Raw genomic sequence first — 26,681 nt, forward strand, 5'->3', positions numbered from 1 at the left:
CGGGGGCATGCTGGAGCCTATCCCAGCTGACTCCGGGCGACAGGCGGGGTAAACCCTGGACTGGTCGCCAGCCAATTGCAGGGCACATATTGACAAACAATCATTCACACTCACATTCATACCTATGGACAATTTAGAGTCTCCAATTAACCTAAGCTGCATGTTTTTGCAATGTGGGAGGAAACCGGAGTACCCGGAGAAAACCCACGCACACGCGGGGAGAACATGCAAACTCCACACAGAAATGCCCAGGGGAGAATGCCCAGGTCTTCCCGATCTCCAGGCCGTTACTGTGTTGGCCAACATGCTAACCACTAGACCACCGTGCGGCAAACACTGTCATGCTGAGCACAATGTTACAAGGGGACTACTGAGTAACAACATCTACTAAAATTAATTGAAGCAATCTTCCAATATAATTGTGTAGGATAAAAGTGTGGTTTCTGTTTTCATTATTCTTATTCTTACTGCATTGCGTTAGAAAATTACAATACTGTTCTAAATACATGTAAATTCAGCCGATTGCCATTCCTCTGAACTAGGCTGAGAGATGCAAGAAACATTTCAAAGCAATAAAGGATATAATGGTGTGTAGGATGTTTTAGCTTCATTTAAATTTTCTGTTCCTTTGGAGCTGTTAATATACACACAAATAATCGTGTCCCATCTTTTATGTTCCTGTTAATAAAATACAGCCAAAAGGGCCATTTTTCAGACATACAGTAGTTGCAATTGGTGATCATGACTAATTAATTTGCATATGGATTAATCTGATTAAAACTTAAATCACTTGACATCCCTAATAAAGACATACAACATGTAAAATTGTGTTGTTGCTGTTTTTTTTTTTAACAGTGGTACATGTACACTACTGGTCAAAAGTTTTACAACACCTCAATTTTTATTTTATTAATAGTTATTTATTGAAAGTCAGGTTGTTCAAGTCCAATGAATAGCTTGAAATGGTACAAAGGTAAGTGGCAAAGAACAAAAATTCTATAATAACCATAGAACTTACAGAACCATAGAACACTTTTGGGAAATTGCCATAATGTGACCTGGCTGCTCAGAGTAATTTGGCTTAACATTAATGCTTCAAAAAATTGGAATGTTTACCATCAAGTTAGGGCTTTACGTGAGGTGACCCGTTTCATCACTTGTCATCAAGTTAGGGCTGACAAGTTTTATTGTTAGCTGTCAACTTTTTTTTTTTGCATGACAATTGAGTTTTTATGCGTGGCGACACCCCTTCCAAGCAGCAATCCTTTCTTACCACATTTCCATACACATCAATCACCTGTCATTACAGTTAAGGTTTAAAATATGTCGAATTGTTTTTAGGTTTTACAATCAACAACAATTAAATTCAGTTGACTCCTGTGACAGTTTAGATTGTTGCTCCCAATCCCAACAAATTGTTTGTCCCGGAAAAGTATAAAACCCCATGGTACAGTCATGATTTGACACTCACCTGTCTTTCTCTGAGCTGAGGTAACAGATGAGGTGGCATGCCCAAAGCAGGGGCCCCGCATATGTACTGAGGGCTGTTAAGAAGATGGCAGGAGCTTCTACGTAGCGGTCCAAACCAACAAGCCCAACAGAGACATCAACAGTGGTAATGTTGTTGGAATTGCCCTGCAAGAGCACATAAAAACAATAAAAAAATATGAATGAGCGACATATGAACAAAAAGTGGCTTCATGCTTTGTAGGTATTGATATCATAAATTTCTATGCACCAGGAGAAATGCTCTCTGCAGACTGAAATCTGAGTAATAGTACAGCTCTGAAGTTGAACAGACATGCCTTGACATACTGTATATGGTAAAAGTCTTTCACATGTACAGTATATGTTTACTCCTTGCTACAAAAAGTTGGCTGTTAGTGCAGTTGACGTCCACTATTAAGTGCAGTCTGCAAGTCAGAATCTTCATCATACATTGCTTGTCGACTTTAACAATGCCGCAATGTAATGATCTGCGCTTGATATAAAGTTGTCTGGTACAGTTCTTCTCCATCAATTAGCCTGGCCCTTCATTGTGTCCCGTGTCCATTGCCATACTATCAGGTATTTTACTGCAATATGCTATTTGCAGTACATTACCGCATTATAAAATGTCTCAACACATGGTCATTAATGTCTAAATAGTTGGCGACACAAGTACCAAAATGATTGCATTACAGTCAAGCATGGTGGTGGTAGCATCATGATGTGGGGCTGCATGAGAGATACCAGCCAAAATTTGGTTCATTGCGTGAACCATAATTCCCAACACATACTGTAACATTCTGAAGCAGAAACCGGGTTGCATTCCAGCTTCCCAACATAACGACCCCAAACACACCTCCAAGACAAGTGTGTCGCTGAAGAAGCTAAAGGTGTTGCCAAGTATCAGGTGTCTCCAGATCTGAACCCAATTGAGCTAATACCCATCAACTCCACCAGTGATGTCACCATGGAGGAGAGGAAGATGATGTGCAGCTCTGATGAATGCTATGTTACAGTACATTCATCATCAAACTGGTTCTGTCAACTATTCAACCTTTTATCAGTTATTATCTATTTGTTATTCTCATTAAGTCTACTACATAATTTATTTGCACTAAGTATATATACCTTGACTGCAATTGCACCACATTGTTATATTGCCTTATCACTTTCCTATTCAAAATTGGCAAAGACTACATTTGGAAAACAGGAGATGAATAAATGAATTGCAACTGATGTGAAACAGATGAGGGGTAGGATCAAATAATTCTTTTCTAGTCCTTTTTGGATGCATCGATTTATATTCCTACGATTGTTTAAAAGGTAGTCAATCAGGTCCCCTGTGCGGGGTTGGCTCTTGGGGGGCCAGCCTCTGGTGGCAGTCTGGTGGCACTGATGCAGTCCCTCTCCTTTCATGCATTCTCAGTGACAATTACACGTTCACATATACAAGCACATTTATATACATAAAGACATGCACACATACACAGAGATACCTGTGCACGCATACATATACACACACTCACAATCATCAAGACGGAGGACCCATCTACGACCCTCACAGCGGCAAAGGTACAAGGAGGCCACATCATACATTATCTTTCAAATGGATGCTCTGATCAGGAGGATTATTGTCACAAAAAAGTCCCTGCTGCCATCGGCCCATATGGGTGAGAAAGTTGCAGCACCTAATTGAAGATACCATGCCACATTCATTTGCTGTTTGCTGAATTTGCATAATGTCCCTCACCTTTGGGTGCAAAGTGCAGGTTTGGATTGCACTATTTTCCACAGTCACAATGGGTGAATTCTTGGCTAAAAGGTTTCTGAATCGATTTAAAGTTACTGAATCGTTTCGTTCGAAATGAACCAATATCGTCTTTGAATCGTATCAGAAACCACAAATCGTGATGCGAATCGAATCGTTGTACCCCTACTATTTAGGCAATAAGTGTTGACTTAATTTCTGAGGACAATAAATACAATACAATAACCCTCTTAATACACCGGTAAAACCCAGAAAAAAGTGTCTGGTGCACATTGTATGTACTGTATAAGTGGAACAAGTATGCCTTGCTTAGGAGTAATTTCTAATAAGGCAAAAATAGAATGGAAGCAATGCACTGGCAAACTAAACCCAACGTGGACAACGACAGCCTATTTATTAACCTCTAACAACCACAAGCCACCAACCACAAGTGACAAAACTCTAGTACAGCAAAGCCCAGATTGGACTTGGAGACTCATTGGGCTAATTAAAAAAAGATGAGTAATCAGCACAATGATGGAAGAGCATTGTGCGTCACATCATCTGTCAAACATAGTGGAGGCAGCTTTGGGGCAGGTTTGTGTGGCTGCTTGTGTCACCAGTTTTGTATCACAGGATGTTTATTGTAATGCGTACAATAGAAACACAGTGATAACATTGAGTGAGCAATGAAAATATTAAAATATAAAATATACAATTAAAAGAAAAGGGTGAGGGGCATGTATGTCCATGTGAACAAATTAAAAAAAGACTATTGAAAATAGGTTTTTCGGTTTACATAAATGAGTTATGCTACAATTTTGCCTCGGTTTGCGTACAATGGGGCACGCGTCTTGTCGTGTTATTAATACAGTGCATGACTCCAAATGTGTTCTTTGCAAGTGCCAGCATTTTGATAAAGCTGAGAAAAACTACTGAATTCAAGGAATACCTGTCCCGCGGACCTCTCTTCTCATCCCTTGCTGCTGGTTATCCCCGTTTTTGCAAATAATGAAGTTTAAATGAATGGAAAAGTGACGTTACGTGTTCATTTACTGTAAGCCTTTCATATGTCATTTATATGTATTTAGGATTGTTTTCTGTCAAAGTCTAAAAAAAAACTATAAACTAAAAAGGTGGGGTGTATAGAACAGATTTGTGTCATTTCTTATGGGAAAAATGTATTCAGTTTGAGTCGGACTTCTGGAACGGATTCATGACACTAACCAAGCTTCCACTGTATATTATAGTGCAGTCGCTGTTGATCTGCTGCAAAGAAAACAGAAATACAAATATAATGTACAACGGCTGTAGGCATTCAATTATTCAAGTATTACATGTTGTATTGCACAGTGTAAACATTAAAGTGTGAGCAGGATTGCAGAAATATTGCACAATGTGGTTCACAGCTCAAGGTTGTATGTCCTTTCTTTAAGAGTCTCATGGCCTGTGGCGTAGAAGCTGTTGTTCAGTCTTGTTGTTCTGGCTGCGACACTCCTGTCGCGTCTGCCAGATGGAAGAAGTGTGAAGATGTGTTTGGTGGATGTGTGCTGTCTTTAATCATGGTCTGTGTCCTCTTTGTGGCACAGCTGTCATAAATGTGATGTAGTGGTATGAGGGCTACTCCACAGATGTGCTGAGCTGTTTTTATGACACCCTGGAGAGCCCTTCTGTCCTGTATGGGGCAGTTCCCATGCCATACTGTGATGGATTTGGTCAGGATGCTCTCGAGTCTCGAGCATCGATGGGAACTGGGAGTAACATTCCGATTCTCCCAGGATTGTTCAAATGTTTTTATTTCCATTGCTAGATTCGATGCTCACTTCGCCAACCGGAAGAACACCAACAAAGATGAAGCGGCTAAAAAGTTTTGCTTAACTTCATGTAAAGGAGCGGTCAGCTCAGTTCAACATTTGCAACACAATGACATCATGCAAAGGAAGGTGCACGATCAACATAATTAATGTTCACACATTCATGGTGTAGAAATAAACAGAGTACCTCGTCTTTGATGCGCTACATCAGACTACCTCCAAGCAGTCAAAATCAGGGAAGTCCAGCAATAAATGACGTCTGTTTCATGCCAATGTGACCCAGGGTTCCAGGATGCGAGCTGTTGTGGATGTTTGGTGTAAATAAAGGACAGGCGCTACCGCTAGGCAAGTTTATTTACTTGCACAGTACGTCTCGGTTCTCAACAATCGAGGGAATATGAATCTGAACTGGATTCGTTCAAATTCAAACGATGCCCAACCCTACTACTCTACTGTGCATTTGTACAAGTTGCGAAGGCGTTTGGGGGGTATTCCGAATTTTCTCAGCTTTCTTAAGAAGTACAGTCTTTATTGCGCCTTCTTGGTGATGTGCTGTGTGTTGTGGGTCCATGTGAGGTCATCGCTGATGTGAGGCTTTCACCCTCTTCAGTTCTACGAATGACAAGTGGTGCGAGCTGCTCTTTCCTCTGCCCAGGGTTGACAATCATCTCCTAAGTCTCTTCAGCATTTAAAGATAGATTACTTTCATGGCACCAGTATACCAGCCAGGCTGGTGTTCAGGCCCATGACTGTTGTGTCATCAGTAAACTTGATGTTGGAGGTATTATCCTGGGAGGAGATGCAGTCATGAGTGAAGAGGGTCTATAAGAGAGGGCTGCTTGGAATGAGTGTGTTCAATGCTGAGCTGTAGTCAATACACTGCATTCCAACCTAAGTTAGGGATGAGCCGGATACTCGTTGTAGACAAGTATCCATCCATACGGATTATGCATTTTCGCCGAGTAAGAGCATGAAACAAGTACAGCTCGTCATTATCCGTAATCCTGATGAGGAAAAATCCTCATTATGTATTCACTCTTCACGCTCTGTGATTGGCCAGTCACACACAGCGACCGCCCCTTCCTAGACATAAACACAACTGCACAGCAACATAACATCTCAGCTATCAGAAGTACACTAAACACACTGAAATAATATGCTAACAATATAATGAATTGGTGACAAACTGGCGAGGCTAACTTGGCGCAGCAGTTACTGACCAGCTCGGCGGCTGGATGCTTAAGGCACACAATACAATATCACAGTGCAAACAGCGTCTAGCATTGAACAATGAGAAATAACCAGGTTACTCACGTTTATAGACGCACACACTGTTAGTTGACCATCAAAAACAAGGTCCGTTTTACAACAACAGCAGTGGCTTGCCATGATGCGTATGTGTTAAATAGCTAACAAATGTAATGTAATTAATACAATTAATGAGTTACCGCCGTTAACGTGCTATTTTTGACAGCCCGACGAGTAAGTCTGACAGATCACTTACGTACATACACAGTACACATATAGCTAACTAATAAACAATAAATATAGCAACTTCTGTACAAACCATGTCAATTTCAGGCTTAAAATTTGACTTACTGATTTAAGTCCCACCCGTTTCCGGTTAAACCATACCCACTTCTGATTTATGCCCCGCCCATTCCGAATACAGATATGGATCTAGATAATTTAGATGGGTGAACAGATACAGATAAAGATAGTGGTGTACTCGCTCATCCCTACTAAGTGTCCTTATTTTTGAGGTATGGATGACTGTGTTGACAGCATCATTAGTGGTGCGTTTTTGACTATAAGCAAACTGCAGGGGTTCGGTGTTTCCAAGACTTCATGTGTGTCATGACTACTTTCCCAAAGCCCAACTGAGGTGAATAAATGAATGGGGAACAGGTTAAAGATGTCTGTAAACACGTCCGTCAACTCTGAAGAGCAAACCCTCGGAAGTCGGCCAGGGACGTTCTTAGGGCTTGCTGCTTTCCGGGGGTTAGTTCTCCTCAAATCTTGACACACGTCCACTGATGATACAGTGCGAGGGGAGCTCTGTGCTGCCTCTGTTGGTATGATGCGTTAAAGTGGTGCTGCGGGACCTACCATCACCCTTATATGACAAGCGGCGACCCAAAATTGTGGACATTTTTAATATAAACTTCTCAGATATTTTATTTATTTAAAAAAGTGCATGTACTAAAAGGAGCTAATTTTGAATGTTTTGCAAGCATTATATCCCGCCCTCCTTCGGCTCCGAGCATGCAAGCTGATCCCCAGGTAACACACACACATACTGTACGCAGGAGCCTTTACTAAGCTCTGGCAGTGTCATTTTGAGCCAGTTGCAAACAGCCCCTTTAATAAAAAGTAATTCAATTGCAGTTTGAATTTGAGGCAGTGCAAAAAAGACTAATGACTAATTTCATGATCAGTTCAGCAACAACACGTTTTTATCCACAAATTGAAATTTTTTTTGAAAAAGTGTGTGGAAGGTATTCAGTCCATGTTATATCTAGAGATGTTGGAACTGTATATAAATTAACCAGCAATATAATTAGCACTCATATATCTTAGTAGTGATAAAGTGTGCATGCCCTTTAGAAATGTCTGCTTTAGGAATACAGCCGTGACCCAGCAACAGAGAAAGTGGCGACTTATGGCGCCACTGTGTCTGTTGACGACCGAGACTGCCATCGCAGATCAACCGATGTCCTTTAAGGCTGTGCTGAAATGTGCATCATAACGTACATGTACTAAAGATAATCACCCACAGACACACACACATAGACAAGACAAGTACAGTTTGTGCAACTGCTTGCTCACCCTATCCCTTAGAGTTGCACAACCATGTAGATAGGGAATGCCCAAAGAAAATAAAAAGAGGGCTCGGAGAGCGTATTCAGAGCGGTGTGGGATTGTAACTCTAGTACATTCCTCCGTTCTCCTTGCGAGTAAAAAGATATGTTTGTTGTCTTGTCTCTTCTGTAATATTACTGTGATTTACAAGTGTCACAGGAGTGTGAACCTGACAGGAAAGCTGAATCAGAGCATTTGCAAATGGATCTGGATGAGAAGTGAAACATGAAGGTAAAAATCAAATGAGTCCAGTTGCTCTGAAACACTAAGTATGTAGGTTTAATAATAATAATAATAATTGTTAATAATTGGCTTCCCTGATGGATCTACAGTATTTAGGTCCTATCTGGCCTTTCTGTAGCCCTCAGTACCAGTAGCATTCACTGTCCTTGGAAGTTCATCCAGGGTTTTTGCTTTGGTTTAATTTTGCAGCGCTTGGTGGGAACAATGCTGTTGGAGCATGCTGATATAATCTGTGACAACTGAGGTATATTCCTCCAGTCCACAGAGCAGTCCTCACTCTGCTGCTTAGTTATCACTGTACATTCATGCAGCAGAGTGCCCTAATGGTGCTCGATGTAATGGCCCAATGGAAACCAAGACATTTTCATTCATTCCTAAAAAAAACAAAACAAAACAAAACGAACAGGATGTGAAAACAGGACATGTACTGGGAAAACAGGACTTTAGGTCATCCTAGCACTGCAGCATTGCACTGTCCGTGTTTTCATCCTTACATGCTGTAACTAGTTCTCAAGCAAGTGTTAAGTTCTTAATTTGTGGGCACGAGTTAGTAAACACGAAATGCCGTAACACGAGTCCGCCTCTACTACAACACGTTGACATAATCTTAGCAATTTTTCTAATAAATCACCACCTTGGGTCTCACATTTTATGTCAAAAATAGTACTTTACCATGTATGTCGATGTCAACCTAAATGGGTGATTTTTAGTAATAAGAACATAGCGGATCAGGATTTGAGTTGGTGGTTGCACATTTCTGAGCACTTTTCAAATGCAAATGAAGGTCTAACACACAAAATTAACTGACACTCCAAAAACAACCGCAAACCACAGTCACATAAAGTGCATTACTTAGAAAATACAACTATCTTCATGACAAAAGGCTCCACTACTGGCCCACTCTTCTCACAATCTAATGGCCCTGAAATAAACTTCTTAGCCTGAATAGTCTTATGTGTAGCCAAACAATCGTGACTTCAATGAGTCACTGTTGTAAAAAGAATCAAGTTTGCCCACTTTTCACATCAATGTGGTGATTCATATTTTCTGCACACGGTTGCTCAGTTGCAGCGCAATTCATCCCCGTAGGGTGACTCGTCCCTACTTAACATTTGAACAAACTGGCTCATTTCTGAAGAATAAACACCTCCTTGCTGCCTTATTGACCATCTGGTTTAGGAGGAAAAATCAAAAATGTTCATCAGTCTAAATGATCAACAGAGACAAATACTTAGCAGGGATTTTAGTCATCACGATGCGAGGTAACTGAGGTTACTAGGAATATTCCCAACAATCCTCCTATGGTTTTTTATGTTTGGCCACCAAAAGCAAAGAAGGATTGAAAAAAATACTGAAGACATCCAAAATCAGCAGCTTTCTAAACACAGTCTCCAGTTGAACACACCTACACAGTTTTAAAATATAGTACAGTGGTGTGAAAAAGTGTTTGCCCCCTTCCTGATTCCTTTTTTTTTTTTGCATGTTTGTCACACTTAAATGTTTCAGATCATTAAACAAATTTAAATATGATCAATGGAACCATGAATACTGCTGTGCTCAAGCTGAAACGAACTTTTGCAGCAGGACAATGATCCAAAACACACCGGCACGTCCACCTTTGAACAACTAAAAGAAAAACAAAATGAAGACCTTTGAGTGACCTAGTCAAATTCCTGACCTGAATCCTATTGAGATGCTGTGGCATGACCTTAAAAAGGCGCTTCATGCTGGAAAACCCTCCAATGTGGCTGAATTACAACAATTCTACAAAGATGAGTGGGCCAAAATTCATCCACAGTGCTGTAAGAGGCTCATTGCAAGTTATCACAAACGCTTAATTACAGGAGCAATGATGCATGCCTGTGCAGGAGCACACTTTCACAAAAGAGGTTTACTTTTGAAAAGTAGTACACTTTACTTGCTGCCTCAATGTTGGCGTAAGCTATTTTTTTACGACACCATTATTGTATGAAGACAGATGAACAGGATATAACCGACAGCACTATTATTTTGAAGGCCAGAAGTGTGTTGTGCGAGCTGAAAAGGTCCCTTGATTGTTGCTAACAGAGATGTCGTGTGCAAACAAAAAACCTGCCTAGCCGTAGTTCACGGTGAGTGGCACAAATCCTCATTGCACCAGAACAGGTTTTCATTGCCAGTTTCAATTATCTCACAACAGGCACAATAAATAAATAAAAACACTGGCTAATTGCAGCTGTTACCCACTAAACTCAACACTGAACCACCTTTCCTGTCCATTTTACAACAGAACATTTATTGTTGCATAAAATGGATGGTAAGCTAATCCAAAGCATGAACACACAACTGTGCAACTTCAGGTGCCGAACCAAGTTGTTGCTTCTCCGTCTGTTATTCTCGTAATGCAGGTTTTGCAGACAGCAATTCGTTTTTTTGTTCATGACCTCGTAATTTGCGAATGCAAATGGAAGTATCCTCGGTATCATGTTGACACATCCCGGTGTTAATCACTGCCACTCTGCAGCAGTCTGGCACAGACAGAAATATAATCACCCGCATTGTTTGTTCTTAAAACAGACTGGACATTAATAGATGCATTCAATGACGCAGATTCTGTGGGAAGATTTGCCGTCTTGCTGGAAATGACATACTAAAGGTCACGTTAGTCGAATACTTTGCATGGGCACACATTTTACTGTCCACACTCACTGAAAATATTATGTACTTTCGAGTCAACAGGCCAAAGTCCAAGTCAAGTCCCCAGTCAGTGACGTCTAAGTCCAAGTCTGGCCTATGATAATATTGTCTAAAGTCGAGTTTGAACTCATCAAAAATATGACTCGAGTCTGACTGGAGTCCAAGCCACACGACTCGAGTCCACACCTCTAGTATGTAGTAATATGTAGGGACTCTCCGATCAGGGTTTTATACTGCCGATTCTGATCATCCAGGACTGAAATCGATACCGATCACATGGATTAATTATACATTTTTCAATTTATTTATGATAAGTGCTTTTTATGTAGGGGAAATGTGATTTTTTTTTTCCCCCATAGGACCCAGAATTCCTGGCTGCACTCCTGCTACTGGGCTACATGATATGAAAAAAGGAACCAAAAAAATTACCTTCGTTTAGACATAAAACATATTTTACTTACTTTTTGAAAACAACATATATCACTTGTGAAACTTCCAGAGGATGAGACGCCTTCTTTAGGAAGACTTTGGCGAACCCAGTGTCTTCCATTGCTGAGGAAGGCTGCTCTTAGCTTAACCGCCTGACTGTCACACACATACGGTTGAGTATTGTCCACATGGCTGTGTTAGCTGCCGTTTGACTGATGCTCGCCCGTGAGCCTCCAAAACTTTTTAAATGTGCTAACCCCGCAACATAGTTTTCGTGGCATGTGTTAGCTGTTAGGTTCCACACGGCAGACATGATTGTTTTTGTTTTGAAAGAAAGTGGGAGGACAACACGGCCCAAGACGTTAGTTAGGGCAAGACACTAAAGGGTCGCTACAGGCTGCGACAGTGCTTGCCACAGGTGATTGGCTTTTGTGATCGGAGTCGAAAGGCATTTACAGAAATCGGCCGATAATGATCGGTGGCCGATCGATCGAAGCATCCCTAGTGACATGTAGTAATTGTATGTAGTAGTATGTTCAATCATCAAAAGTGTGTGTGAGTTAGGGACGTTACAACGCATGTTTGCATGAATCACCATCTTGACACAGATCATTAAAAAAATAATAAAAAAACAAAGTCTTACAGATCACTTCCACACATATACAGTGCACATATAGCTGAATAATAAACAGTCAATATCGCAACTTCTGATCAATCCATGTCAATTTCAGATTTAAAATAATGTACCGATTTAAGCCCCACCCATTTCAGGTGAAACCACGCCCGCTTCCGGTATATGCCACGCCCACTCCGAGTACAGATACCGATACAGATCATTTAGATGGGTGGACAGATACAGATAGTGGTGTGTACTCACTCATCCCTAGTATGAGTATTGTGGGAGTATTGTGGAAGCTCTACTAATTGAACATGGTTCAAATCAATGTACACATTTAGTGGGAAAGAACGAAACAATGATTCAGTCTCTTTAGTAGTCTTTCAGCTTGACACATCGACTTGTCATATTAATATTGTCCTTGCTTCAAATCTGTCATTGCCACAGCACCATTCTTTGTTGTTGGCATGCTTTGTAGTAGATAAATCAGTTTCTCACATACTGTAAAGGATATTTGGAGCTGTTCACAACTTGCTTTACTTTAACTGAATGCCTAGTTCCCAACGCTTGCTACTAACACCACTATGGTTTACTGTGGATATGTTTCTTTTGGTATTGTACAGACAAATTTAGCATTTGTAATTAACTAACTACTGATAATGTTTTCTCATCAAGGTTTTGCACTTTGTTCAACGGCCCTTGAATTCACAATTGTTCTGTGCTGCGAGTTTGTTTGGCTACGGAAGAACTAGCTTCGCCAGTCTGTGTGGCCTCGAAACATACAATGAGGTGTAATATACTATCGTACATCATGACTGGAATTACAACAGGCAAGCAGTGTGGATAATGACGACGTGGATCTCCAGCCTGTTAGCCTCTAGCGGAGAGGTCACCAACGTGGTGCCCGCGGGCACCAGGTAGCCCCCCACGACCACATGTGGTGCCCGCAAGTCTGCTTTTCATTCATTCATTCAGTTAATAATGAAAGAACACTAGAAAGAAATGCATTCTGAAATACAAAATGTGAGTTGTGGACGCCAGCATGTTGTTAATGTTCTGGTAAAACAAGCATATTCGCTTTGTTTGGGTTTAAAATAAGCTCTGAAAATAAATGTTACAAAAATGAGTAGCTCTTGGCCATTTTCATTTTGTAAAAGTAGCTCTCACAAGGAAAAACGTTGGTGACCCCTGCTCTAGCGCTAGCCTGAGGCTAAATGTTACACCGTGACTCAGATTCTATGTGTTCATCTGATATTAGAAGGCCTACAGTAGTGGTCACCAACCTTTTTGAGGCCAAGACCGCTGGTCTCGGCCGTGAACCTGCACAAGATACACCAATCCCCTCCAAACAAGTGGTATATAATATACATATACACGCACGCACGCACGCAATATGTGTTATTATTAGTTGTTAGTTTCAGCCTTTTGCTGTATTTTGATAAATTTTGCTGTTTTTTTTTTAAATTTATTTTATTTTGTTTCTGCAGTGATGCAAAGCTAGCAAAGGTAGACTTTGAGCCCTATTAACGTGCAATAATTACTGTTGTGTGCGCAAGCACATCGCTGCAGCACTGTCACTCCCTACCTCTCTCCCTCGATCTTTTGATAGCGTGGGGGGTAAGTCGGTGCAGGAGGCGAGCCGGTGTACTAGTATACTTCCAGCCGGGTTTTGGCAACTGGGTTCCTTGCTGGGGCTCACCAGCCGCCTGGATAGCGGCGAGGTGTACGGGCGTGTTCAGGGGACAAAATGCATGCCTGTTGGTCGCTCTCCGGGAGGTGAGGGAACTGATATCGCGATCGGCCGGCAAAGTCCCAAAGATTGACTAGTCGCTCACGATCGACTTGGCAACCACTGGCCTACAGAGACGAAAAAAAAAGACCTCGGCAAGAGTGGCAGTGGTCGGAGGAGAGTAATGCCTTATTTTGAGGAGCTTGACAAAGTTTTGGGCAACACACATCGCCGTGCCAGCTTGCCGGTGCTGTTGTGTTTAATACCACATGCTGTACTTCTCAAAGCTCCACCAAAATCCGGGAGGCTATCACAAAAGAAGACTCAGGCACAAGTGAGACCTGCCAGGACTCCTGTAAGTTGTATTTGTTTAATTTAATGTTCATAGCACAGTTTTGTGTGTAAATACTAGCCTAGCTGTTAACGTTACCATCCTAGCTTGCTATTATCGGAATGAATGAAAGCCTCGCTACCCTCCTCTTCTCATTTGTTTACTGTATATGGCAGCAAACTAGTTTCATTGTAAACCGATAGCCATGTAAGACTGCCAAGTGCCCGCCCCCCATATATCGCATCAAACTAAAGCTTTTTAACGCGCCACCCCGGCGAGACATTTTTCGTGGCATGTTTTGCAGGGCGCAAATCTTATATCACTCTCACAACGACAGGAAGTCCCACACGGCAGACATGCTTGTTTTGGTTTTGTGAAGGGAAAGTGGGCAAGAGACGGTCGCTATACGCTGGGTGCTGCAATGGGGGCGGAGGTGATCGGCGTTATAAAGAAAGTATCAGCATATGCCGATACTGTGCTTTTTCACGGAAATCAGCCGAAACTGATCAGTGGGACGATCGATTGGAGCACCCCGGTGTTAATATGTTTGGGTGGAACGGATTAAATGAATTGATATTAATTCTTCTGGGAAATGAAAATGATTGTTTTCTTCTGATTCAGCTTTTGATGGACCCTTTCGAGGGGATTAATAGCAAAAACCAATTACCACTGTAAATTTCATTGGAAGAGAGAAAATATATAATGCATCACAGAGAGATTGCCAAAAAAGTACAGAGTTAAAAACTGACGACACAAGAAGCGGAAGAGGATGGATGGATGGATGGACACAAGAAGAACACTGGTCAGATAGGCTGCCAAGAGGCTCTCAGCCTGATTAAAATAGATAACAGGAGATTACCACACCCACACTGAAGCATGGTGGTGGTAGCATCATGATTTGACGGACTCATTCTTCACTACAAACTGGAACTTTAGTCAAGGATGAAGTAATTGTGAACAGTTCCAAATACCAATCTATTTTCAGACAAAATATTCAAACACTGAATAGGAAATTTAACCTCATCAGGATATTTCTCTGTTCACATAGGCCTCTCAATTCAAAAAAGGGAAAACTTGTTTCTTCACTTTCTACTTAGACATACCTGCTGTATGCCTTCAACTTTGTGGAAAGAGGTTTTTTTATTCCGATCTATGCCATAGTACACAAAGCAAGATCAGTAAAGAAATGCTTGTAACCAATGAATGGACAAACATATCAAATGCACTCCAAACACTTACTTTAAGCCATTCCAGATTAATTGAAGCAAGAAGCAAAAGGGCTCTTCATTCCTATAGATTTACAATAGGATGTGAGAAACACTCCAGTAAGTGTAATATGTACTGTAAGTGCTCTATTACCTCGGTCTGTATAGTCTATCATTAAGTCTCCTCATGTCATGTACGAACAAAAGAGTATTCGACTGAAACAGTACAGGTAAGTGTACATCAGAAAGACGCTGTAAATATTAGGGATGGTATGCCGTACAATACTGGACAGTTTGGTCCACCCTGCATGGAGCAATACCCCCTTATAAACCGCAGGTTTGCAATTCATTTTTCCCTGTGTCCTGTGAGCAGAGTTCTGGACAGTTTTTCATGATGAAGAAAGTAGTTCCGGCTAGTTGGTGGGGTCACAAAAGTAGAGCGTTAAAAGCAAGTGGGCACCAAAGTATCAAGGATGAAACAGTTGTGTGTGTGTAGTGCACACTTCAGCAAGGACAATTACGTTCCCACATGCCCAGGCCAGAGGAAAAAACATGTTTTGAAGAGCTCTGTTGTTCCAGCACCCCAGGTAAGAACAAGAATTACAAGTTAATTAGATGTCGCCTATTACCGCCTTGTTTAGAAGCTATTACACTCAGAACAGGCAACAAAGAATCCGCTAGTAACATTGTGTGCAGCAAATCACCAATGTCACATTATCAGTGAAGCCTCTACATAACATAACATTATATGATGACTGTTATTATTATTGTTGTTAGCAACTACATGGAAGCGTAGTCGTTTCCACGTTTCGTTAGCTGCATATGAATTTCAAAATTTTTGTTGGCGTGCTTTTATTTTGAAGACTGGACTTTACCAGATGACAGGAAATGCTGCGCTGAGTTGGCCTGACTGTTGTCGAAGAGTCTGGACGAGACAAGTTATCACTGTGAGTTGTGAATAAAGAAAGCTGGTTTGTGGAAAATGCCTTGTCGTCCGCTTGAACCCACATAAGAAAAAGACAGACTACTCAGACAAGTAATGGAGAGGTGCACAACAGTTGGCAAGGAAGCTAGAGTAATATGAGGTTTTAGTGCCTGACCACCACCACCAAAGCCCAGAGAGAGGAAAGAAAATAGTCGAGAGAGTAAATAATTTATAAAGACTTTGTGAATGCCACTGAAATACACTGAAAAAAATCCTACATACTACTCTAACACCACACCAGACCTTATTTCTAGGCAATGTTTCTGCAACTTTATATCACAGATGACCTCTTTATTGCTTACCTGAAAGTAAAAGAAGGCCTGACCGAACCAGTAGTGCATGATGGTGGTCTGGGCTGCATCATAGTGGAGCTTCTTCCAGATGAACTGAGCCATAAGTGTTTGGATCAGTAGACAGCAACACAGCACTGGCAGGTTGTGGGCACGGAACAACAGTGACACCAACAAGACCAGGCCGCTGTAAATCTCCCATAAGCCTCGGTTCTTCAGTTTGGAATCAGCTGTGATGATCTGGGATCGCAACAGGTCCTTTGTGCCCGTGAAAAGGATACCCAAAACGAACACATACACAAAGCGTGCTTCCACGGTGCCCCTGAAAGAGACAAACAGACTGGGTCATTCCTGATAGCAAAAATCAAATGCATTCTCTTTATCAGTAAATAAACTAGGAACATTTTTGCAATGGTTTTGTCTTTGGAAAATATATGATCTTCATTAGGGGTTTCTCAGAACAGTCGACTATTCGATTTGGAGGAGTCTGATTTGACTATCAGTTTCACCGTCACATGATCAAGATTGTACCAGTCTGACTACATGGGGGTGACACGTTTTTTTTTTTTTTTTTTTAAACAAAGAATGTCTCTGTTTTTGTTATAAATAGCCTATTTTGAGCCATAAAGAATTGAAAATGACGTGTGCGCTTAACAGACCTATACTTACCACGCATTAATAAAATCACCTGCTTATCAATGGCACAAACCAGAGGAGCTGAGGTGAGCGCTAGCTTTGAATGCTAGGAAGGCCGTTTTAACATTGAAGGACTTGTTGGCTCATAAGGTCTACTAATGGCTTTTGAAAAGGTTAAAGATTATTCCAGAATGTGACTTGTGTCAGCAGCTTCTTACATACCACAATAACAACCACCATGGCATATCATTTAAGACAGGTAAGAATCAGAATCTTTACTCTCATTTTGTTTCCACACAATGGACCCGGCCCGTGTATATTGAGTCCAGGGCTGGAAGAGGACTTCCCACAATCCCCTGTGCTGTTTTCACTACCGGGATAAAAAAGACTTGGGTAAGACCTGAAGGTAAATAAGGTAAGACCTGGGAAAGGCTGTTACACCAACTTGTTTTTAAATTTCGATTGTGAATTTTAATGCAAGAAATTATGCTGCTAACTGACGTTTTTCAGGCCATGTTGTTCCTATTTTATGTGCACTTTGCTGATGTGTGATATGCCCACTTGCCGACAGCAACAGTGTTTCGGTTTTGTTTATCTTTATGCGTTGCTAAATAAATAAATGCACTGTTGTTGCACATCTAACATGTTTATCTTAGAGGTTTAGTCTTTTTATTTGAGGTGGAAAAAGTTGCAAATAAAAAGGTAGAAAAAGTCAGAATTTGTTTATTTGTTGAGTCATCATTAGCTCTGCTCTTAAAAAAACCCACACATACTGACTGACTATTCATCGACTATGGACAAAAGCTCACAAATCAGATTTGATTATGAAAATCCTTCGTCAAAGACAGCCTTAATATTCATGAAGGATGAAGATGGTGTGACCCTTCCAGTGTGCAAGACAACCACTGGGATAAAAGTAAAAAAAATGCTCTAATTTTTATGACTGTTTAATTGATAAATTGCATTTAATCATTTTATATGTCCTGAATGAACTTTAATTTAGGTATAATATAGGTAACAGTTCTGACTTTCCACAAAAACTTGACTCGACAGTGGTGTGAAGGTGTTTGCACCTTTCCTGATTTCTTATTTTTTTTGCACGTTTGTCACACTTAAATGTTTCAGCTCATCAAACATATTTAAATATTAGTCAATGACAACACAATTTAAGACAAAATGCAGTTTAATTGTAATTTAGTCACATTGGAGAGTTTTCCAGCATGACACGCTTTTAAGGTCATGCCACAGCATTTCAATAGGATTCAGGTCAGGACTTTGACTAGGCCCCTGCAAAGTCTTCATTTTGTTTTTCTTCAGCCATTCAGTGGCGGACTTGCTGTGTTTTGGATCATTGTCCTGCTGCAGAACTCAAGTTCATTTCAGCTTGAGGTTATGAACAGATGGCCGGACATTCTCCTTCAGGATTTTTTGGTAGACAGCAGAATTCATGGTTTAATGTATCACAGTATGTCTTCCACATCCTGAAGCAGCAAAACAGCCCCAAACCATCACACCACCACTACATTTTACTGTTGGCATGATGTTTTTTTTTTCTGAAATGTGGTGTTACTTTTACGGCAGATGTAATGGGACACACACCTTCCAAAAAGTTAAACTTTTGAGACATCAGACCACAGAGTATTTTCCCAAAGGTCTTGGGGATCATCAAGATGTTTTCTGGCAAAATTGAGACGAGTCTTAAATGTTCTTTTTGTTCAACAGTGGTTTTTGTCTTGGAACTTCGCCATGCAGGTCGTTTCTGCCCAGTGTCTTTCTTATGGTGGAGTCATGAACACTGACCTTAACTGAGGAAAATGAGGCCGCAGTTCTTTGGATGTTGTTGTGGGGTCTTTTGTGACCTCTTGGTTGAGTCGTCGCTGCGCTCTTGGGGTAATTTTGGTTGGCCGGCCACTCCTGGGAAGGTTCACCACTGTTCCATGTTTTCGCCATTTGTGGATAATGGCTCTCACTGTGGTTCGCTGGAATCCCAAAGCTTTAGAAATGGCTTTATAACCTTTTCCAGACTGATAGAGCTCAATTAATCTCAGTTAAGTTATGTTTTTTACACTGGGTGCAATCACTTTCTCACACAGGTTTGTACGTTTGGATCTTGTTTCTTTTTCTCCCTTAATAAAGAAAAGTTTCATTTACAAACTGCATTTTGTGTTCAGTTGTGTTGTCAGTGACTAATATTTAAATTTATTTGATGAACTGAAACATTTAAGTGTGATAAACATGCAAAAAATAAGAAATCAGGAAGTGGGCAAACACTTTCACACCACTGTACATCACAGTTGTGAGAATGGAACTTCGTTTGTAGACGGAGGACCTCACGGATTCATTCATTTCATATCACAGTCACTTATTATTCATGATTCATGATGTTTCTTGCAGACGGAGTCAAGGTAATATCAATAATTAAAATCATGAGACAGGTAGACAGAATGAACTGCCTGAAGGGAACATACTTCATGTCTCACTATCTGTTGCACTCCTGTGTGAGCAGAATGATGATAACTTGGGGTGCTTATGAGATAAAATCAAAAACCTAGAACTGTTCTGTTAAAACCAAGATTTCAAACAGAGTATTCTCTAAACATACTGGTCATATTAACTCATTCAATACCAAATATGTATTTATACATCTTTTTAAACCCCAAGGCTCGCTCCCAAAGATGTATTTACACATCTTTTACTTTTTACGTGAGGCAAAAAGAGGTGATGACACAAGTGCACAATAAAAGAGGTCCAATTTCATGCAGTTTTAAGCCAGAAAAATGGCAACAATGCGGCAGAAGTGCATTTGGGAAGAGTTTGGCATGGATCTTTTGCTTGTATTAACGACAGCATGGAGGAAGTGAGAGAGTGTGGAGGAGTGTAGCGTGCAGAACGTTATGCATTGTAAGGAAATTTGAACGTGCATGCGCGCACATGCGTGCACACACACAGTTCAGTTCCAAATGTGAAATTTGTAAATAGTTCACGGTGTTATATTTGTAAGTAAATTGTTATTTTGATGTAAAACAACCCTTTTTTCTGTTCTGTTGTGGTGCAGTTGTTTAGAAATTTGAGCTGTCACAAAAGAAAAAAAAGTGAAAGTTATGCTTGAAATGTTTCTTTTCACAAAAAGCGTTTTTTTCCCCCGTTTTAGTTGGGAACTGACATTTTCCTGAAGCTTACCTATGTTCTACTGCTGATTACTAAAGAACGGAAAAAGGTAGAAAAAACATTTTTTTCTGATGGAAGAGGGGGGTCATTTTTCTTTTGGTAGGTTTATGTATACAGCCATAGAACACAAGATTCTGTGTGCCTTGAAAAATCAGTTAAAACCGTCTAAAATGGCCGGTACTGAAGGGGGTGAATTTTGAAAAATGGCTGTGATTGAATGAGTTAAGTACTAGAGTTTGGGAATAGGCAAGTTGCTATGCATAGCTAATGCGCTCTTGGGAGTTTTCTGCCCAAACTAATTCAGCTTTGCATTAGTTAAAACATTAGTAGAAGGAAGTTATAAGTCACAAAACAGAAAACAAATGTAAACTTAATAGAAAACTGCAAAAGAAATAACAGTTTCCTTTTCAGGGAATCAAAGTTTCAATCTAACCTAAATAAAGCATGGAATACAATTACAACAAAGAACTGCAGTTTCAACTGTTGACAATAACCTACAAGCCATCTTTCGGGAGAAAATTAGTACTGAAACTGATTGTAGTCTGACAATAGCAATTAGGGATGTCCCGATCTACATTTTTAAACTTCCGATCCGCCCTTTTTTTTTTTAAATAAGCTTTTGTTACAAACATGAATTTGTGGAATTGAATATGGAATATGGTTATGAAAATAGCTCTTCAAAGCATTAAAAATAATGCAACCCAATGCTGACTTTACTGTCAGGTTCCGTGCGCTGCTCTGCTGCTCTCGCTCTCTGCTCCTTTGCAGCGTACCTCCTCCGCCACCGAGGTCCTAATTGACACACCTGCAGCCACTCAGGGCCGCTCTCCTCTTAAGCAGCAAGGTCCTGCAAGGTGGTGCCAGATTGTTGCCAACTACCCGTCAACACAAGCTCTACTCCACAGTGTTTTGACCCATTGCTTCCCTCAGCATTCCTCGCCAGCCTTGCGCTGTGTTTTTCTGTTTGTTTGCCACACGTGCCGCCTGCAGTGTGTTTGTCTTTTGTCCCAGCCTGCCTTGGATTTTGCAGTGCTGCCTCATAGCTTAGTCTCGAGTTTTGCTGTTTTATCACTCCTTTTTCGGTAGCTATTTTTGTTAGTACTAATATTTTTCCCCGTGAACCCTCCGGGTGGTTTTTAGTTGACCATTTCCTTGTTTGTACTTTTGCACCCTCTGTTTGTATTTTTGTGCTCCTTGTGTAATAAATATTATTACACCCAGTCGCTGGCTCACGCATCTTGGAATCCAAGTTCCGGCCCTGGGCCGAAGTCTGACATTAACTTTTTTATTACACAGCATAACCAACAATATTGTTTGGCATTGTAACAAACCTCTGTGGGTCAGGTCCCTTATCCAATAATAAATACAATTGTAAACAATGAGTGTGCAAAATACTTTTAGGGTAGGACTAAACATTTGACATGGTTATAGATCAATTTGTGGTGCGATTTAGAATATTATAATATTTCGACTTTTTTTTTTTTTAACAAACTCTCTTCAACGCATTAGTAATTTATTAACGGTCCCTGGTATAAACAACCAGCGGTTAGAGCACAACTTCCCGCGCGGGCTCCCCGCACAATGACACAGCAGTCCGGGCACAGTGAGGGGGAATTACCGCTGTAGCTACGGAGCCGAATATCCAATACACCACGGACATGTCTGCATGGTGCTGTTGCGTTTTCCTCTTCTTGCGGGTGGCGCTAGTCGAGTGGCAACCAGCTTTGAGGCGGATTACTGCACTTCCAATGTTGGAGTGTGGCTCACAGTTACGAACGTGATACGGCAACCGGATCGGCCCGATCTCGTGGTGGAAGCCGATAGTATCCGTTCTTCAAAATACAGCGGACCGGCAGCCGACCCCGATCCTGAAGATTGGATCGAGAAATCCCTAATAGCAATGCAAGAATTCACAGACATATCTTAAGAACAGTACGACACCCTGGTCTCAACAAAGGATGATAGAACCACCCACCTAGATATACTCTATGAATCTTAGAATAATAATGTGGGGTTTTGTGCCAAAAAGGCTAGCTAAACGGGGGCTGCTGCACACTTGTCTTGTATCTTGCAGCGTCTTCATAGATCTGTCATTGTCAATCACTGCCGGTCAAACAACATTTCAGTTGTGGCTGATTTTTTTCTGTGTGTTACATCACCTGCTTAATGAAGTGCTTTGTCAACAAGTGGAGGCAGTTCTGGCTTCCGAAACTGATATAGTGCCAGCAAACAGTGCTTATTCTATAAATGTTGAAAAACTAATGTATGTAGTTACAATGTACAACGTATAAGTAACTACTCATCACAACACAATATCAGTAAGTGTTATTGTGGTGAATATTTCTCTTTCTTGGCTTTGCTGTGCATCCATGGATGTGTTTTGATGAGTCTACTTGCCAGAAAGCGTCCTCGGCATGACGTCACAGCCAAGAAGGCAGCGGTTCATAAATCTCGCTTGCAGGTTGTTGTTTTTTTTTATAATTACAACTTAATTTCACTCGTATTTTATAGTTTTTACTGGCGGGTGACAGCAATACAACAAAAACACGGGCTGCCATGAGCAAGAGAGGGACGTGGCTGCAGATATCTGTGAGAAGAGTGCGCCATAAAGAGAGAGAGCGTAAGTCTCACTGCTGCAGCTCACGTTGTGTTGCGAAGGGGAATTCCGCCCACAATGAAGACTCCCAGGTACGACAGTAAAGCGGACTGAAAGGTTTTTTATGCCTATTTCAAACTATTGGTCTGGGCAGGTGGGTGGTCTACAGAAGAAATGGCCTTCCTGTTACTATTCAACTTACAGTACGTACTGAGTTAATCTGAAGAAAAGTTAAATTTGACATGTAAATATTTGTACCTATTGTTCATCTGAAGAGTTGCATCACAGCAACTCAACTTTCTTGAAGATGTTTCATCTCTCCTCCAGGTCCAAGTCCAGTTGCTCTGATTCAACTCCTCAGATATAGTAAGTACAAAAATAACCTTAACAGACACTTTTTTGTTCAAATAGTTTTGAATTTGCAAATTAAAAACCTATAGTTCCTGAAATTATGGCATAGAATTCACCAGAACTTCTCAGATTGTTACTGGAATCCTCATCCTGGTGGATATTGACATCTTGAGCTTCCCACACGTATTCAATCAGAGACACTGCCATTACATCATGTTCACCTTCCTCAGCAAGGCAACTGTCATCTTGTAGGTGTGTTTGGACTCGTTATGTTAGAAAACCGCCGTGTGGCCAAGTTTCCAAAGAGTGGGAATCATGTTCTGCTTCAGAATGGCCAAGTACATGTTGGAATTTACGTCACTGATACTTTGCAACATCTGCCATTCAGGTCTAAGTGGTTATATTTGCAGAGAAAAGAGTAAATTTACAATTAAAAAAAGCCTTGACGATAAACTGTTTCATTCTAAATCAGGATCGATTGAGGAAAAATAAAGACCATTAAGAGCTAATGGCAATGAAGGTCGATAAGGCTTGCATTTTCAATTTACTGCTTAGAGGCAACGATGCTAATTGTATTCTCAGAAAAGCACAAACTCAACATTTTTAATAGGATGAAAAGGCTTCATATAAGGTTCAGTATCAACCCAAATATCCCACACTTCTATTACAACTACATGCATGGTTGTAGATGACTACTGCGTATCGTATCTGGATCACATCACATGACATCACTAGCTAGCCATCAACACATTAGCAAAACACAAGCACAGCACAGCGATCCAATCCATCTTATTCATCATGTATTGTGCAAAACCATAACAGGAACAACATCAAATTTAAAGCATGAAAACAATACAGACCCACCATCCACCAGCACGAGCCCGGAACTGTCTTCCAGAGAGGCCGTGCACCCAACAAACAAGCACACTAGCACTCAATAAGGTCATCAAATCTTACCTTTATGCATTCCCCACATAGTATCGGCATTTGGGATCAAATATGAGGTGAAAGAAAATAGGGTATAGTAGTCTATCTGTAAAGCGTGGGCCAACATTAGAAAGTATGTTGAAGGACCGTTAAAGTGGGACAAAACTCTGCTCAGATTAAACATGCAAAAAGTGGGGGATTTCTAAATGTCTATCTAGGCCCGTCACGATAACAAATTTTCCTGGTAGTTTTCCTGTCATAATTGTGCTACAAATCGTCTATAATCAATGATAACATTTTTTTAGACCATTTTTTCATGAATTGTCATGAAAGGTGTAATTCACATTTGAACCACTAGATGGTACTCAAGTATCACGTACCTGTGGAAGCCTCATTAGCTGCCTATATACACTGTAGATAGATAGATACTGTCACTGTTAAGAAAAAACAAAAACAAACACAATTTTGCAGTGTATTGTTAAACTCACAGTCTGTAAGGAGTCAGATTTGAGCTGGACCACATACTGTATCTGTAGTGGCAGAGTAAAATGCAATGTTGCCCATTGTCCTACAACACGTCTTCTTTCACTCAGTTATACAGTTCAGGAATTGCTGGGTATGATATGTGCACGTATGTTCTCCAAGGCAGTTTGTACTGTCTGTCGAACATTTCCCAAAATGTTGGCTTTTCAACCGTATTGAAAGGTTGCATTTCTTTTGCAATGTAGAGAGAGACACTTGTCTGTGACCATGCACCATTTTGTGCTGTTTCGTTTTATATTTACTCTGCGATCAAACGTTGACCGTCGGTACGAAGGCTCTGCTGCACAGCCACACTGGAGATGTGGCACTCACTTAGAAACTCACCTTTGTGCCTTAATTTACATTAGCCTTTGCTTGCGACCTTGTTAACTGCTAGCACTCTGTGTATCCACTCACTAGTAGCCCCCGCCTCCACCTACTCGGAAAAATATGCTGAGTGGCTGACAGGAGGGTTCACTCTCTACTCTCTCCCTTCATTCCACTATAGAACCAATGTGCACAGACACATGCACAGGGAACGCTCTTGTCATTCAGCCTGTGAGGTACAATGAGACGAGGAAAAGGAGCAGGCATACATACATGCACATGTCAATTTATCGAGACCATCAAAATTATCAACCTTATTTTGTTTTGTTTTTTTATCGTTCAATTAATCGATTATCGTGACAGGCCTATAATTACAGTATAGTTATAGTATAGTAATTATAGTATAGTTGCGAATCAAATCGTTTACCACAAAGAGATTTACATCCCTACTTATTTGAAAATAAATACGCTAGATTACAGCACAACTGCTAGTTTCCATCTGTAGTCTCTGCAGGAAACAAAGAAATAACAATAAACAATGTAAAAACAATACACAATAAACAACAAAAATAAACACAGAACATGAAGAGGCTGTGGCAGATAAAAACCTATTTTCTATCTGCGATTAAGTGTGATTAATTATGAGTTAACTGGACAACATGTGATTAATCGCAATTAAATATTTGAATCGATTGACAGCTCTACTTTTTGCTTTAAATTGAAGAAGAACTGAAATACTGTTATAAACACATAGTAGACATCCAAATAAATGTAACATATAGACATCTGTGGTAAAAAAGTGCCAATGTGTCATTTTGAATGTCTGCTTCCAGTCAAAGGCTGTCTCGTAAAGTGCCGTCTCTTTACCAGCAGGATGCCGTCAAAGTTGCAAAAGTACTACGGGATAATGGCTGACCCTAAAAGAGCTGAGCAAGTATTGGACATATATTATTAAACTGTGTGTTTTATGGAAGCTGTTACAACAGAAGGGGCAGAGCAATACACTCCATACAGCACTTTCTTTAATATTCACAATGTAGCAGATTCATCATTAATGTATGCAGTGCAGAAGCAGAAGCTCTTGGTAAGAAGAGTTATTGATTTGATCAGTTTGTGTAAGCACTGCACATAATGGTGAAGAATACGCACTGCAACTTTTCACAAGAGGTCTTTCGGGATCGTGACAAGCCGTTCTTTCTTTACCAGCCAAGCCAGTGAGGCTTCAAAATAAATGTAAAAAGTAGAGTGTTATTCCTCAAAGTAAACATTCCCGCTTATTCGGGAAGCGTACTAAAACCCGGGACACCCCGGTGCAGACGAAAACAGTAGCAGACTGAAAAACGAAGTGGCTACCGGTGTCTCATTTTGGTGCTAAATTAACATAGGCATCAGCCAGGAGGTGATATTGTGCAAGTAACGTCCTGTAAGTAATAGTGTCGTGCCAGAGGCACACATGGTCTGATGCTTCTTTTACATTTTATTGCCAATAATCCAACAGCAGTGCTCATTTCCAAGCCTGCGCATACATTTTTTTGTCGCTGTCCACACCAGCAACACAATACTTCATTATTCATCAGTTACACTCACATGAAATGCATTCAAAAACACTGGCATTTTGAACACCAACAGGACAATCCAAGTATGGTGTTACACTAACTTCACTGTGATAAGTGACCATTTGTTGTGAATTTTACTTCATATTGGTGAATAAATTGCTTAGTTATTTTAGTTACATAACC

General features: G+C 40.7%; 1 protein-coding gene across 4 annotated transcripts in view; it reads right to left on the reverse strand.

The window, feature by feature from the left end:
• pigg (phosphatidylinositol glycan anchor biosynthesis class G) overlaps positions 1–26,681 on the reverse strand; it is a 90,165-nt gene that overhangs the window by 14,630 nt on the left and 48,854 nt on the right. For all 4 annotated transcript variants that reach the window (XM_054792043.1, XM_054792042.1, XM_054792041.1 and 1 more), the window contains 2 exons: positions 16,428–16,737; positions 1,472–1,635 (listed from right to left, as the gene is read on the reverse strand). In XM_054792043.1, coding sequence (XP_054648018.1) covers positions 1,472–1,635; positions 16,428–16,737 — 474 coding nt within the window. The remainder of the gene's footprint in view (positions 1–1,471; positions 1,636–16,427; positions 16,738–26,681) is intronic.

This window comes from Dunckerocampus dactyliophorus, chromosome 11 (genome assembly GCF_027744805.1).
Source record: "Dunckerocampus dactyliophorus isolate RoL2022-P2 chromosome 11, RoL_Ddac_1.1, whole genome shotgun sequence".
Classification (NCBI taxonomy): Eukaryota; Metazoa; Chordata; class Actinopteri; order Syngnathiformes; family Syngnathidae; genus Dunckerocampus; species Dunckerocampus dactyliophorus.